Raw genomic sequence first — 15831 nt, forward strand, 5'->3', positions numbered from 1 at the left:
AAGTCGCACATTCCGCGTAACTGGGCGTGATCTCATCGAGAAGAGCGAAACGCTTCCGTGTATTTATGTCAGATTTTAAACCGCGCCCTGATGGGGTGGGGACATTTTGTCCCCCCCGTGGTTTTTCTTGAATAGTAAATAAACGGCGGCGTGCAGCGCCGCCAAATTTTCAGGGCCTTTTGAGATATCAATTTGACACCGTCGTACAAAATTTTAAGTCGTAGGTCATCTTAGGTCAAGAGTTATTGAGGTCAAACTGAGGTCATGTTCAAGCAAAAATGAGCACACAAAAACATGAAATCTTGAAACGCTGACAAAACCTACAGTTAACAAGCAATTTAAGCTCTTTAAATGGTCGTGTTGAGAAAGACGGACGACCAGGGCTGCGGAGTCGATGGATTTTCGGCGACTCCGACTCCGACTCCGACTTCGGCTTTCAAAAACCAGCTCCGACTCCGACTCTGACTCCGGGCAGAATTGTCGACTCAGACCGACTCCAACTCCCGACTCCGACTCCGCAGACCTAGCAGGGCTGCGGAGTCGACAGATTTTCGGTGACTCCGACTCCGACTCCGGCTCGGGTTTCTAAAATCGACTCCGACTCCGACTCCGGTCACAACTGTCGACTCCGACAGACTCCGACTCCGACAGACTCCGACTCTGACTCCGTAGCCCTGCTAAAGACGGTGCTACATAACTCCTATCACTGATTTTCAAAATTTTGTAATTGTGACCCGAAATAATATAAAATTTGATTTTTTACAAAACAGCAAAACAATCCCAAAAGCAGGGCTGCGGAGTCGATGGATTTTCGGCGACTCCGACTCCGGCTTTCAAAAACCAGCTCCGACTCCGACTCCGACTCCGGGCAGAATTGTCGACTCCGACCGACTCCAACTCCCGACTCCGACTCCGCAGGCCTAGCAGGGCTGCGGGGTCGACAGATTTTCGGTGACTCTGACTCCGACTCCGGCTCGGGTTTCTAAAATCGACTCCGACTCCGACTCCGACTCCGGTCACAACTGTCGACTCCGACCGACTCCGACTCCGACCGACTCCGACTCCGACCGACTCCGACTCCGACTCTGACTCCGATTCCGCAGCCCTGCGGCCAAAAGTTCTTTTTCGAATTTCGAAAAACCGGAATATATATGATAGTCCCTGCCCTCTTCTACCTACATACCAAATGTTACCTCCTTTTTTGGCCTTGTTATAGCAAAAAAAAAAAACTGCTCAAAACTGATGACGTCAAATATTCGAACTCAATTTTAGTAGCAACTCGAGACCACGTAATGCAAAACAAAGACCACCATTAGACTCCCCGTGACAAGCTGCATCGAATCGATACCCGTTTGTTACAAAAATAAGAACTTTGAAAGTTGGCCTAATTTGACCTGACCTTGACCTGACCTACCAAAACATAACCTTAACTGGCCCCCAAGGTTGGCTGACCCACATAATCGCATTTGTCATGTAAAATGAACCATAAAACATGCATCACAAGATATTTTCATATTTTGACCCGTAGTGACCTGACCTCTGTGACCTGGTATCAGTAACCTCAAATGGTAAAATATGTGTTTGATGGGCAAGTCCCCATTGAAGATTTTCAGTGACATGCATTTTACTCGATTTTACAACGCATTTCTTGAAATGTCTGTAAGACCTGACCTGTGACATCATCGGTTAGACCAAGGTCAATGAAATTGGGTCACAAAGTAGTTCCCCGTTGGCGCTATCCAACGCGGTTTGCTGCTTGTCGCTATGTTGCGTAGTTCTCAAGATCTTAGGGGAGGGGTGCAAAATGCCTCCCCCATCAGGGCGCGTTGCTCGTCAGACCCCATCAGGGCGCGGGTTCACAGGACATGAATCTTTACATTGTATATTAATTTGTCTAAGGCCAACCAAGGTCAATGACCTCGCATGTTCACACGATGACCTTTGTGATATGAGCTGTGTTTAGTAGGGTTTCTTGAGGTCCTGACTCCGAATATGTGGTTCAGTTTTCACCTAAACGCCTCCAGAATTGTTTCTCGACCTTTACAAGGTCAATTAAGATCAATTACGACCGTCCTCGGCGGCGGTGGGTGTGACGTCCCGTGTTCCCAGGGAATACGTCACGCCAGAATTGACTGAAATGCGGTCAACTATCCATCATTTTGTTGCTAATTCGTTGAGAAACACGGTCGGAAAAGTTTGTAAGCAAGTCCATCAGCTGCTCCGTCTTACCGTTGGCGTCGGCTTTCCAGCCGATCGGGTAGCGTTTCTCCTGGTTTTCCCTGCGCAGCCAGTCCTCCAGAGGCTGGAAATAGTCGCGCAGTGCGGTGGCACTCAGCTCGCGCTGACCGGTGGCCGCCTCCAGGGCCTCGCGCCACGGCTTGGAGCGACCCAGCTGCATCATCCGCCTGAAGGTATACAGCGCATAGTGTCAGCGGACTGGGCAGATCGCTCCATACCTGCTGTATCCGTCTTAGGGCACTCATTGACAGAGGGTTGTGCATTGCGCAAATCGCCAGTAAACGTTTGATAACCTTCCGTTAAACATCTGCAACTTTGATCTTCAGCCTACATAAGCATGTCACTGCATTACGCTACACATACTCACTAAGCCTGCTGAATAAACGCCTCTTCACTGCAGTCCCTTAGTGTACCCGATGCAATTACCTAGCCATCCGTTTTAACCGATACTTCGAGCGAAACATGTTCCTTTAAAGTGTGTGCTTTGGATTGGCATTCCATATAGGGCATTGAGATTGTGCATTCCATGAAACTAAAAGAATGCGAAAAAAGGTCTGCCGCCATTACGCGACATGAAAATATAAATTGTTGGTTATGGTACGAGTACCTAAACTGTTTTCCATCGCGCTCACTCCCTACTCACGCTAGCAGAGCTCCAGCCTTCTGGTCGTTGTAGATGTCGCACCGGTACATGGGCTTCATGGGGTCATTCGGGTCGTATTGGCCAGCCGTCCTGCACAGGGTCTCGTGAAGCTGGAACTGAAGGACCGTCGACACAAACCGGCTGGAAAAGAAGAAGAATGTAGGTTAGAGCGACGTAAGACTGTTTTTGCAGTCATAAGGTGACCACAAACACCAGAAGAAAATCGGGAAGCGGGACGACAGAACAGAAATTAGGCATCAACAAAGACGGCAAGCTTTCGTTTGTTCTTACAAATATCTCCACCAAATTTCAATATTCAAGTGACAAAATGCTTGACGTTGGACAAAGTCGAGACAAATTCACAGTGTGAAGGGTGAGATAAGTTCCATTATGTTGCAACACCAACGTGAGCACGACAGTTCGTCCAGGCTCTCACCCGATCATCGGCTGGTGGCGGGCGATATCGTAGGTGGCGCCAGCGTCCATATCCCGCTCCGAACGGGTGCGGGCCGGGGCGACACCTTGCACGCGGCCACGGAGCTTCCACCACGCGCAGTTCAGATCGTCATCTTTTATATCGCCAGAGAAGAGGCCCCAGCGCCAGCTATCGGCCACATAGCTGTACGGCAGGGCGGGCAGCTTCTCCAGGGCGAGCTTCATCAGCATGTTCAGGTCGACCTGGGGAGGCCAGGGGCCTGAGGTGTCAGCGGCGACATCTGGGAAATGATCACCGGCGGACTGCCGAGCCTACGGAGGCTCGCAGCGACATCAGGATCGCTGTGACCTGACAACTGAGGAAACAGGACCCTTCCGTTCCCATTGAAGAATGCTCTTCCTATTGCTTGCAACGGAATTGGGTACAGTTTTCTGATTGAAATTCTGTATTTGTTCGTGCAATTTTAATGTTCTGACTAAGGCAAGCGAAACGTTATGAATGACTGTAACAATCTCCACAGTCAACGGGGTTTAACGGGCCATGTAGGTATATGCCATGATCTGGACTTGGTGAACTCACCTCCGGGTCATTCTCATCTCGGATAAGGCCGAACGACTCCAGATGCTTTGGCGTGACGACAGACAAGGCCAGAGTGTTGCCCACGGCGTCCCCAAAACCTGAAAATGGACGGGACGGTTCAGAATGTCAATTAGGACGAGTCTCGTGGCTAATCTAAATCGTACGGATGAATGGAGCAGAAATAATGGATCAATATAGAAAATAAGATCATTTTAACCAAGCCGTCAGAGGAGGACAGCAGTGGTAAAGTATTCACGAGATATCTACCAAAAGCCGAGTACTTTTATTTAGTTCTCAGGTAGGAATTACTAGGGTGACCCGCGTGCTCCGCAACGCGAACAGGGGTATTTACGATCGGCGGGCGTTTGGTTGTTCTTGTGTCGGTTGGGTTATCTATCCATTTCGGTCGATTGCTTTTTGACGGCTAAACGTTTTGGTTTGGAAAAAAATATCCACCGCATCGAGGTGCCCGTGTCTGATAAGCATGCTTTCCACTTCAGAATCTGTCAAATGTGTTTTATAATTTAGGCGCGTAGTTTTATGACAAATTAAAGGCGTAGATAATTTTCGCTAAAAATCGTTTTGCAGAGGTTCGAAACATTTATATTTTTAAGAATACTGTTGCTTGTCATGCAAACGTGATGATTGGATCCTGGAGAGAATTGAATGCTCTTTCCAATGATAGCATTTTCAATTGTCAAACGTATCAGGTTAAGCAGCAAAATCCGTGTAATTATTTAGTGGCACATTTTGGACAAATACCATTTAATTCAGCGATTTTTTCCACATTGTTTTTGATAAATTAGCTTTTCACAATTTTTCCATGAGAGACTGTACATTTTTATTGCTAATAGGTGCTGTTTCAACTCATTCCGTCTGACGATCACCTGAAATTAATATAAATTCCAAAATCCGTTTAAAATGGCACTTTTTGAAATGAAATTGCCCTCACACTTGCACGTGGCGCGTGCCAACCCCTGCACCGCACACCATTCGATAGCCCGTTCGATTCTCTACACGATGCTGTTTTCCCCGTACCGGTCGGGCCCACGGTTACCGAGATATTGCACCGGGACCGGACCCGTGTCGGGCAAATTTGACTGTTTTCGCCCGTTTTTGCCAGCCGATTAATACATGTAAAGTCTATGACGCGAATTTGCACTTTTTGGGCACGCGCCACGCGCTCGCTATCGATCCGATCGAGCTGAGACCCATCAAAGGCACGTTGTCCATCCTTGTTCTATGAGTTGCGCAAACTTCAGCGCGGTAGGTGCAACGGTGTGACCTGTAACCCGCGCTACGTAGCACCATGTCGCGACCTTCGTAATAGACAGAAACTACGTCACCTCAAATAGTAATATAGATAGATTCGATTTCACGTTGAAAGGTTAGGTTGAAAGACAAAAGTCGCCTCACTAACCGGTTGCTGCGGGTCCCCGGTAGATGTGGGGCTGATTGCTGTACAGGAGGGCGTACTCAGCCTCGCCCACCTTCCGGTGAGCCGTCAGCAGGTCGTCCAGGGTCACCTTTCCGCACGCAGTCACCCTGAAAGAAGGATGGACGGAGAGTTACTGGGGTGAAAACGTACCTTTGTACACATTTCACTACCCAGTACACATGGTGGTCAATAACGCTTATTTGCAAAGTTCTAATATTGGCACATTCACCAGCCTATGATCGACGTGCGTTTCTACCGAACGTCTGCTTACTGCTATTGCCAGAAAATACATTAAGTTGCTTCCCATAAAATGACCACATATCGAGACGGCTATTATTTATTTCTTACAAATCTTCTCAAAGTAACTTCGCCCCTTTCTTCAAAAGATTTAACACAACGCTGAATATTACGTGCATGGCACGTAAGAGTGCTAATCTCCCTGTCTCAAACACCCAGTTAGCTCACCTGACATCGTTATTTTTACAGAAGTCCCAGGCGCGCGGTCGGCACATCATCTCCTGGTCGGGATCCTCCGGTGCCTCCAGGACTGAGTTCTCCCAGAACGAGTCCGGCACCGACTGCAGTCCCAATGTGATGATGAAGGCGTTGGCCGCCCGGTACAGCAGCTCCACGGTGTAGCCCTGGGCGCGAGGTCACAGCCGGTCAGCGGGGTCAGAGGCCATCGTGGAGATAAGTCAGTGACATGGCGCGTTCTGAGTGTGTGCAGTAATAAGTACATGACAGCATTCTGGGTACGGTGCATAATAACGCAGTAATATTGAGGGAAATCAACATTTGACTCCGTAAAATAACCGATATCTCTGTCGATTGAATTACCACTGAAGAAAATGCATGTTAGCCACCCAAAAGAACATTGCATAAAAATATTTTAGGTCGTTCAGAAGGCTATGTGACTTCATGCAATGCCACATCCTACGTCGACTTGGTGAGCCAACTTTAGAAGCAGTGTTCTGTCCTCACCTGAGACTGAAGTATGGCGCTGACGTCTCCGTGGTGTTTCTCGGGGAAAGGTTTGGTGACGTTCAGCAAGTTAACCCAGTTGTCTGACCACATTGTTCCTGTGGATTGGTGGGTCCGTTCAGTACACCGACAGAGTAACGGGTCCTTGAGGAGAATTGGCCACAAAGCCCGCTATGGTGTGCGAAAAATGGGTATTGTTTAGCCGATTACCTCGATGCATCAGACTGTTATCGCACATTGAACGGGTCATTGTTCATATATGTAGCTGCATCAGACTGAGTTACTCATGCTTCCGGAACGATAGCCCTAAAACTATCAATTATGGACTGGGCGTCTGAATAATAATAATGGCACATCAAATGACTACCTTTTGTAGAATGTAGAGTTAAGCAGTGCAAACAATACACATAGCGCTATCCTTGAAATAACATTGCAATATCTAAAGCTATCTCTACATCTAACTTGTCTAAATATATCCAAATTGATCTACCAGCGCCGAATTGTAACTTGTAAATAAAATCGTATGCAAAAAATGTACTCTTCATAGCTAGCTGACAGTCATATTGTTCCTCCAGGCTCCATCCACCCTTCCCTCACCCCCCCCCCCCTTACCGAGCAGGTGAGCAGGAATGGGCGACTGGCGGCCGACCGTGCTGCGTCCGTACAGCGAGCGCAGGCGACCCCTCACGAAGGCGTGCAGCTGCTCGTACAGCGGCGTCAGCTGGTCCCACAGGCGGGACACCTCGCCACGGAAGTCCTGTGACTCGTACTCGGCCAGCCACATGTCCCCGCCGTTGGAGAATCCTGACATCGATCGGAGTGTAGCGCCAGAGTCAGCGGTCAGCAAAGAACGGTGAGCAGGAGCAATTGAGGAGACTGAAGCTGGCGAGGGTTAAATCAGCGCAGTTGTGGATAGGTGAGTAGCATGATTTATGTAAAATTCGTCTTGCGGTGAAGCGACATCACTTCCCGTTGTGAGGCCCCTGATGATACAAGGCACGGAATATATAGTCTACGACATGGAATGGACAGAAGCTTCGATTAGCATTGCCACGTGTGTAACCAAAAATCAAGGATTTTGCCGGATGAATATCCGGAGATCCGGAGGATGCGGATGAATTTCTTTCCACGTGGGTTTACATTTTCATATATTTTCTTAACATTTCATACATTTTTTCTTAACAATTGTCGAATGATTCGTCTTCAAGGGCCACCGGCCAAGTTGTCACTGTGACTTTGAAATGGTAACCGTATATTTTATTGGAAACTTTTAGCACACATTGTTACGGGAGCATTTATACATATTCATTGCATTAGAGTTTTAACATTGGTCTAAAACTAAATGAAATTCGATGAAATTCGTCTAAAATTTGATGAAGATGAGGAAGTGCGAGCACTCGCGCTCTACTTTCAGGGTCCCAGGACTATATATGGCCTTGGTCCCAGGGCGTATCGGTTCCTACAAAAACGGTACGTCCTTCCCCATCCTCGAACTCTGCGGAGGAAGATGGAAAAAATACAGATGCGACCTGGCTTTCATGACGCTATCTTGGCTCTCATAAAAGAGAAGTTCGCCGGAGCAAGTGCCAAGGACAAGCTGTGCATCATTTCGTTCGACGAAATGCAGCCGAAACCAAGGTTGGCCTACCAGCGGGGTGATGACGTCATCGAGGGCTTCACTGATCATGGCTCTCTCTGCCGCGCCAATGCCTGCGCCGACCACGCCTTGGTCATGATGGTGCAGGGCGTCAGTGTCACCAAACGCTGGAAACAGCCCATCGGTTTCTTTCTGAGTTCCGGAACGACCAAGGCCGTTGTGCAGCAGCAGCTGTTAACACAGTGTGTCCAACGTGTAACAACAACAGCGGGATTCACTGTGCTAGCTGAAACTTGTGACATGTCAAAGAACAACCAGGCGACCTACAGACTGCTCGGAGCTGCGGAAACCGGCTTGTTCACCGTGGACGGGCACGAGGTTGCAAGCTCAGCTCCCGGCATGGCAAGCTCCCGCGCACTGCACTCCCGACTGCTACTCTCCTGCTGCGCCTCAACGACCTGCTCGATGTGCTAAACTCTTCCGCCCGGTTCGACCCCTGCTCAAAGCGACGCGCGATATCCAGCCTCCATCCAGCAACGGCGGGAGAACACATGCAGTTTCTTCAGGAGAGCGACGCCTGGCTGCAGCGGTGGACGGTCGGTGGCGGCGCCAGCATTGACTCCATTCGAGAACTGCGACAAACGATAAAAGGCGTGGTGAAAATCTGGGACTTGTGTCAGGCTGCTGGGTGCACGTTCCTGTGCACTCGCCGCTTAAACCAAGATCCAAGCTACTGAAAATGAAAGAGTTTATCTCGGCAAAAATATATATCAGGCACATACACGGTGCCTGGTGTACCTACTTATAATGAATAAACATTATGACAACGTTTGAAACGTTTAACACAACCCCTCCTCTAAATGCATTTATGAAACGTGAGTGGGCCAATAAAGGCAACTAGTTTTAACTGTAACAAAAAAAGCACTTCTGGGCACGTAAATGGGGTAAATGTGGTAAAATGTGGTAAAATTCACCACCCCATATCGCCTCTACCGGAAACCCGTTTTAACCCCCGAAGGACATTGGCAATAGAGCAGGATCGTTCATGTTTATCAAAACAGCCGGCAACTTTCTATCGCAGCGAAAGGTTGGCTAGGACGAGAGTCATTGCTTTCACTGACTATGACAAACCTACTCGAACGGATTTTCACCTAGGAAGTTACCAAACGAATGTTGAAAAATACATCAGCACCATGAAAAAACCTTACCCGCCATCCTCAGCAACGCCGCCTCCCGCCGGCGTCCACCGGAAAAGGGCGGCAAACGAGCGAAGTTTAAATTGTCAGAAGTGATTCCAGACAGCAACACCTGATTAGAATAAAATGCACCTTCTCATATTGCCCCGGTACCCTGTTATGCCCCACCTTCCCCTATTAGTTATAGGTCTGGCACTTTCATCCTCGTAAAGGAAGTAACCACAGCGAATCCGCACGACTAAATCATCAGGTCGCCAAAAACTCGGCAGTTACAGGAAATCTCGATCTTGTCCATTCCATGTCGTAGACTATATATTCCGTGATACAAGGTAAATGCGTGATTACACAACAATAAGCTGCGGATATTCTTAACTGCAATCGAATGCATGCCAAATATGTTTTCAACAAATAAAGAATAATTTTGTTAAAATGTATTGTCTGCATTAAGGGCATGGCTGGAATGAAATCAACGCTGCACACGCTAAAAACTTCCAAACACGAGGCCCATGTTGCACCACCGACCATGCAGGCTTATCTACGCACGGCTTAGTGCTTATGATATGCATATCTTCACGCGATGCTGCTGATGTTTTTGGCAAGTACAAAGTATTATATAAGTGGTCAGTTATCAACCTTAACAATGTCGTTATAAAAAGACACCAGGTAGGCACCAAAACGGAAAATAAAAACAACCACGCATTTCGCCTGCAACGCGCAATTCCAGACGCGAGGAATGCGTGCCGTCACTCACCATTTTTCTTGGCGACGATGTTTGTCCAGTTGACGAGCTGGATATAGTCCGATCGCATGTCCTTCCCAGTGGTATCCCTGAACTTGTCCCAGAAGTGCTCCATTTCCTCAGCGTCTCGGCTGGTAGCCATAATTCTATTCAGGTCTGTGGAGGGATATACAGAGCGATGTCATACAACAAAACGACGGACTCAATTTGAGTGTTTCAGGTTGCAGTCGCATTTATTTTATCTGCTGAGGTGCACATTGAGAAGAAAATATTTCGGTAAGATGAGGAAGCAAGTGCGGGCGAAGTATAACTGTCGTGAACTGATAATGTTAAATGCCAGTAGGTGTAAGGTAACGGCGTAGCCTCCCGTTAGAGTCTGTTCATTGGCTGCCTAGTGTACATATATTACCTGGATCAAGACGAAGGTCACAGTTCTTCTTCCCTTTGTCGCATACTTTCGCACGGTTGTATTCCCTTTTCAAGTCCCGGATAAGAAATTGATACTGAAAAAGAGACACATTCGTCAATAAGCCATTGCCACAAGGCAATATGTTGCATCAGATCAAAACTCACCCGAAGTGTTGAGCAATTTACCTTGTAAAATCAGCCACCAAATATAAAACATTGAATAAAATCCAGGTTAAATGCACAGATGCAGTGACAGAAGCGGTGGACCACAAGCACAGCACGCAATGTCAGCGCGCAGTCGGACGGCGCGGAATTTACCTCGCATTACGACACGGCCGCCGTTTCCTGGAACTAACCGCGGCCGTGGCACGCAGGTGGAACCATTGTTCATTGTCCGGTATGACCAGCACTGAATAAAACACTTGTCCTCTCGTATAACTGTTCGGATATGTTATCGAATTCCTACACACTTCGCTGACTGGGCGTACGGAACTCAATGTTGGAAGGAAAATGTGAGCGTGTTATATTCTTGATTCCGGAGGCCAGGCGAGCCTTATCTTTGTTACGCTCATTACTCAGAAATGCACGTGCATGTTCGAGCTGGGGCATTCCACGATAGATCGACCAAAAAAAAATTAAATTGACACCCTCATATTTTATTTTTCGCTCAAAATTGGTGTATAGGGTAGAAATGGGCGGGAAAGCCAGCTGTGGCAAGGATATTTTTTTTTTGACCTACAGTTTTCGAGATATAGCCTCGGGCAATTCCTGGAGGTCACGCAGCAACCCTATGTTTGGCGGCTCATAACTCAGAAACTATTGATTTTTGTATGAGGATAACTTTATGTCTTCCAACTCAAAATTAAACAAGGAAACTTTTGTCTATCTCGGATTTTCGATTTTCGAAAATTTTGGTCGCGTGACCTCTTGACCTATTTTTTGAAGAGTGACCTTGACACTTTCCCACCTGAAAGTTAAAATTTGGTCTGATGACGATTCAAGCCTTATCAATGGTCGTTCATATGCGACAATAAAAAACATGGCTATCGGCCTGCATTGACCTCAGGTCAGGTCATCTTTGTGACCTGCCCATTATAAGTCAATGGCAAAAGTACCGGCTAGGCCACTAAAACGCATCGGACTGGTACAGTTACTTCATAATCATACCATATTAGGTTATTATTGATCACTCTGGTGCAATTTTGCATCAGTGACCCGCGGAAAGGTCATCCGAGGTCACATTATGACTCACGACATTCATATGCCTTTTATGTCTATATCTTTTGATAGAATAGGTATAGGGATTTGGGAAACACATCAATTAGTTCACTTTGGCCAGGCGCATCATGCCATACGCAGCCTTATATGTTAAGGTCATTTCGTGACCTTGACCTAGGGTCAAATTTTGGTCAAATTTCATATTTGACCTTTCGAAATAAAAACTTATACAATTCGATCCGACTGGAAAAAGCAAACACGATGGCGCTATTTTATACATCTGACTTCATAAACATAATAAGATATTGGCGAAAAACGTTTTTATTCCGTGAAAAATGTTTATTTTCAGCCAGATTAACCCGCGCCCTGGTGGGGGGGGGCTATTTTTTGCCCCCCCTCCAGACTTTTCGATATATCTCCAGAACCGCTGCGCCGATCGTCACCAAACTTTCAGTACCCTCCCGGACATCAATTTTACACATTGTGACCAAAAATTTATCCAAAGGCTATGATAGAATGGCCGGAAATGACGTCAGAGTGACGTCATGTTCTGCCGTTTTCGACCCAAAAAAGGGTTTCGCGGGAAGAGCTGTCAGGCCTATAGCTTTGCAAATACAGAAAAACGATAAGGACATAAAAGCTGTAGAATCGACAGGGCTACAAAACTGCTATCTCGGATTTTTGAAATTTTTGGATTTTGACCCCCAAAGATCAAAAAAAAGATTTTTTGATTATAATAGCCGAAAAATCCAAAAAGTTTTTTGAATTTCGAAAAAACCGGAATATATGTGATAGTCCTTACCGCCTTCTATCTACATACCAAATTTGAGATCGATACCTCTTTTTTTGGCCAAGTTACAGCGAAAAAACTGTTCAAAATTGATGACGTCAAATTTTCAAACTCAATTTTTTGCAATTCTAGACCTCGTAGCGCAAAACAAAGACCACCATTAGACTCCCCGTGATGATCTGCATCGAATCAATACCCATTTTATGCAAAAATATCAACTTTGAAATTTGACCTTTTTTGACCTGACCTTGACCTGACCTCCACCAGAAAGTAGCCTAAGCCGTACCTGATAGTCTTATAACCAACACCATTGAGTTGGAAATGAAAAATTGGCCATAAAACATGCATCGCACAACCTTAGTACCTAAAGTTAGGTTCATGTGACCTGACCTGTGACCCTTGGTGACCTGACCTGTGACCTGGTAATGTCAGTGACCTCTTATAGCAATATCCGAAGGTTGGGACTTTTCAATTAGACAATCACTATTCTTTAGAATTGTGATTTTCTATTGAAAATCCCAACCTGAGCTACCTCTCTAGGGGGGTGTTTAGCGTTTCTGCCGCGATTTAGGACATTTTGACTCCCGCAAAAACGGCACGGTCAACTTTCTTGCCATTTTCACCGTTTGGTCCCCTATGGGGGAGCTACCTTGTGGCAAAGTTGCATAAAATATAATGGGCCCGTTTTGGGGTAATCGGCACGTGCATTTTCCCATAGGGTTAACATGGGGAAAAATTGGAAATTCGATTTGCGAAAAATTTCGTCAATTATATTTGCTGATATTTTTAGGGTCGGATCTAGGGCTGGCACCTCAACTTTTGGTGTTAATTATTTAAAAATCATAGGATACAATTTCGGGTAATTGGAACGGATAGTTACCCCATGCTGAGCCTATGGCGATTTCAAAAAATTATTTTCAAATCAATTTTGCCAAAAATTTCCACGTTAGATTTTGAAAAAGTTCCAATATGTTGTGCACCGGGGTGTCGGCTACCACGTGGTATGGGTCAGATATGGGGCGATTGAAAAGCACGTGCCACGTGCAAACGTGTTTGATGGGGTAACCTCCGGGAAAATCCGACATTGGCCAACTGGGGGTCCTATGGCGTGGAAACCACTCCACTTAGCGACACCAAATCAACGCAGCCGGTGAGCAGATGAGTCCAGCTTGTCGCACTAGTGGTCACGTGGCGCACGTGCTATTGCACGTGCCGTGGCACGGGGCCAATTTTGGTGCTTAAATATACTAGCACTGTGAAATGCAAGGAATGGGGGAAATAGCCGCCAGGCCGACAGATTTTATGATAGGGTCGATCTGAAAACGGGTGTAGGCACAGAATGAAGGGGGCTAAAAAACTGCTATCTCGGATTTTTTTGTAAAATGAAAAATTCAAAATTCTGGGGAAATTATATATTCGAAAGGTGAAATTTCCCTAAATTTTCCCGTTTTTTGACTTAAGCCGTCCACTGTTCAGGGACGGTGACACCGGCCGGGGTCATCTTTTATATGCTGATGGCCACGTCGATGGGTCATCACGTGGTGTGAGCGGTGAAGCTATCAAAGGTCCGGCACGTGCCACGTGGCCACGTGTTTGAATCGAGCACCTCCCAGATTATCGTGTGTTTGCCGATTTGTGGCGTTATAGCACGAAAACAGCACCAGTCAGGAAGCCTAAAATAGTTCAATCGGCGAGGGGACAAGTCCTGCTTACACCACCAGTGGTCACGTGGCACACGTGCGAAGATGGGCACCTTCGTGGCGGAGATATTTTATAGTGAAATATTCAAATGTACATAACTTTGTCAGTTTAAGTCCGATTGGGCTAAAATTTGGTGGCTGGATGCATTGTTAAGCGGCAGGAACAAGTGCGCCACGTTTGTTGCAGTGCGCCACGTTTGTCTCAAAGCGCCATTTTTGCCGCAAATCGCAGAATGTGCGTATCTTTGTCGAACATGGGACGATTAGGATGCGCTGTGATTGAGGTATGGCTGCCTTAACGGCAGATATGAATGCATCACATTTGCCGCAAGGCGTCATATTTGTCTTAATGCGTCAGTGTTTGCGTTTTGCCCACGGCGGGCGTTTTTTGCGGCGGTGTTTGCGTTTTTTCGGTGTTTGCGTTTGGCGGCGGGCGGCCGTTTTTTTGCGGCGTTTTGCGGTTGGCGGCGGGCGGGCGGGCGTTGCGGGCGTTTTTTGCGGCGGTGTTTGCGTTTTTTGCGGTTTTTGTGTTTGGCGGTGGGCGGGCGGGCGATGCGGGTGTTTTTTACGGTGTTTGCGTTTGGCGGCGGGCGGCCGTTTTAGCGGCGGTTTGCGGCGGGCGGCCGTTTTTTGCGGCGTGTTTCGGTTTGCGGCGGGCGGCCGTTTTTGCGGCGTTTTGTGGTTTGCGGCGGGCGGCCTTTTTTGCGGCGTTTTGCGGCTGGCGGCGGGCGATGCGGGCGTTTTTTTGCGGCGGCGGTGTTTGCTTTTTGCGGCGTTTTTTGCATTTTTTGCGTTTTTTTCTGCGTTTTTCGGCGGGCGGGCGATTGTTTCTTTTTTTGCGAAGTTTGCGTTTGCGTTTTGGGCGTGCGTTTTGCGCGTTTTGCGGTGTTTGCGTTTGGCGGCGGGCGGGCGGTTTTTCACAATTAAAGTCCCAACCTTCGGATCCGCAGTGCTGTTCGACAAGCGCTGCCCGGGCCTATCCGAAGGTTGGGACTTTTCAATTAAGAACAATCACTATTCTTTAGAATTGTGATTTTCTATTGAAAATCCCAACCTGAGCTACCTCTCTAGGGGGGTGTTTAGCGTTTCTGCCGCGATTTGGGTCATTTTGATCGCCGCCGAAACGGCTCGGTAGATTTTCTTGCCATTTTCAGCGTTTGGTCCCGTGTGGGGGAGCTACCGGCTGGTACCGGTCGCTTGAAATATAATTAACCCGTTTTGGGGTAATCGGCACGTGCATTTTCCCATAGGGTTAACATGGGGAAAAATTAAAAATGCGATTTGCGCAAAATCTGTTCAGTAATATTTGTCCACTTTTTTAGGGTCAGTTCTTGGGCTGGCACCTCACCTTCTGGGGGTAATTATTTAAAAATCATAGGGTACAGTTTCGGGTAATCGTGACGGACAGTTACCCCATGTTGAGCCTATGGCGATTTCGAAAAATTATTTTCAAATCGATTTTGCAAAAAATTTCCACGTTAGATTTTGAAAATGTTCCAATATGTTGTGCCCCGGGGTGTCGGCTACCACATGGTATGGGTCAGATATGGGGCGATTGAAAAGCACGTGCCACGTGCAAACGTGTTTGATGGGGTAACCTCCGGGAAAATCCGACATTGTCCAACTGGGGGTCCTATGGCGCGGAAACGACTTCATCTAGCGACACCAAATCAATGCAGCCGGTGAGCAGATGAGTCCAGCTTGTCGCACCAGTGGTCACGTGGCGCACGTGCTATTGCACGTGCCGTGGCACGGGGTCAATTTTTGTTCTTAAATACACCAACATTGTGAAATGCAAGGAATGGGGGAAATAGCCGTCAGGCCGTCAGTTTTTATGATAGGGTCGATCTGGAAACGGGTGTAGGCAC

The 15831-nt window shown here is 47.2% G+C and overlaps 1 protein-coding gene across 1 annotated transcript in view; it reads right to left on the reverse strand.

The window, feature by feature from the left end:
* Nucleotides 1-15831, reverse strand: part of LOC122373344 (angiotensin-converting enzyme-like) — a 49424-nt gene that overhangs the window by 6370 nt on the left and 27223 nt on the right. Inside the window, exons 3-12 of the mRNA XM_043351309.1 lie at nt 10257-10350; nt 9860-10003; nt 6928-7119; nt 6316-6413; nt 5800-5975; nt 5317-5441; nt 3897-3994; nt 3318-3559; nt 2882-3022; nt 2230-2405 (exon numbers count right to left, since the gene is read on the reverse strand). Coding sequence (XP_043207244.1) covers nt 2230-2405; nt 2882-3022; nt 3318-3559; nt 3897-3994; nt 5317-5441; nt 5800-5975; nt 6316-6413; nt 6928-7119; nt 9860-10003; nt 10257-10350 — 1486 coding nt within the window. The remainder of the gene's footprint in view (nt 1-2229; nt 2406-2881; nt 3023-3317; nt 3560-3896; nt 3995-5316; nt 5442-5799; nt 5976-6315; nt 6414-6927; nt 7120-9859; nt 10004-10256; nt 10351-15831) is intronic.

This window comes from Amphibalanus amphitrite, unplaced genomic scaffold (genome assembly GCF_019059575.1).
Source record: "Amphibalanus amphitrite isolate SeventyFive unplaced genomic scaffold, NRLGWU_Aamphi_draft 001481F_arrow, whole genome shotgun sequence".
Lineage (NCBI taxonomy): Eukaryota > Metazoa > Arthropoda > Thecostraca > Balanomorpha > Balanidae > Amphibalanus > Amphibalanus amphitrite.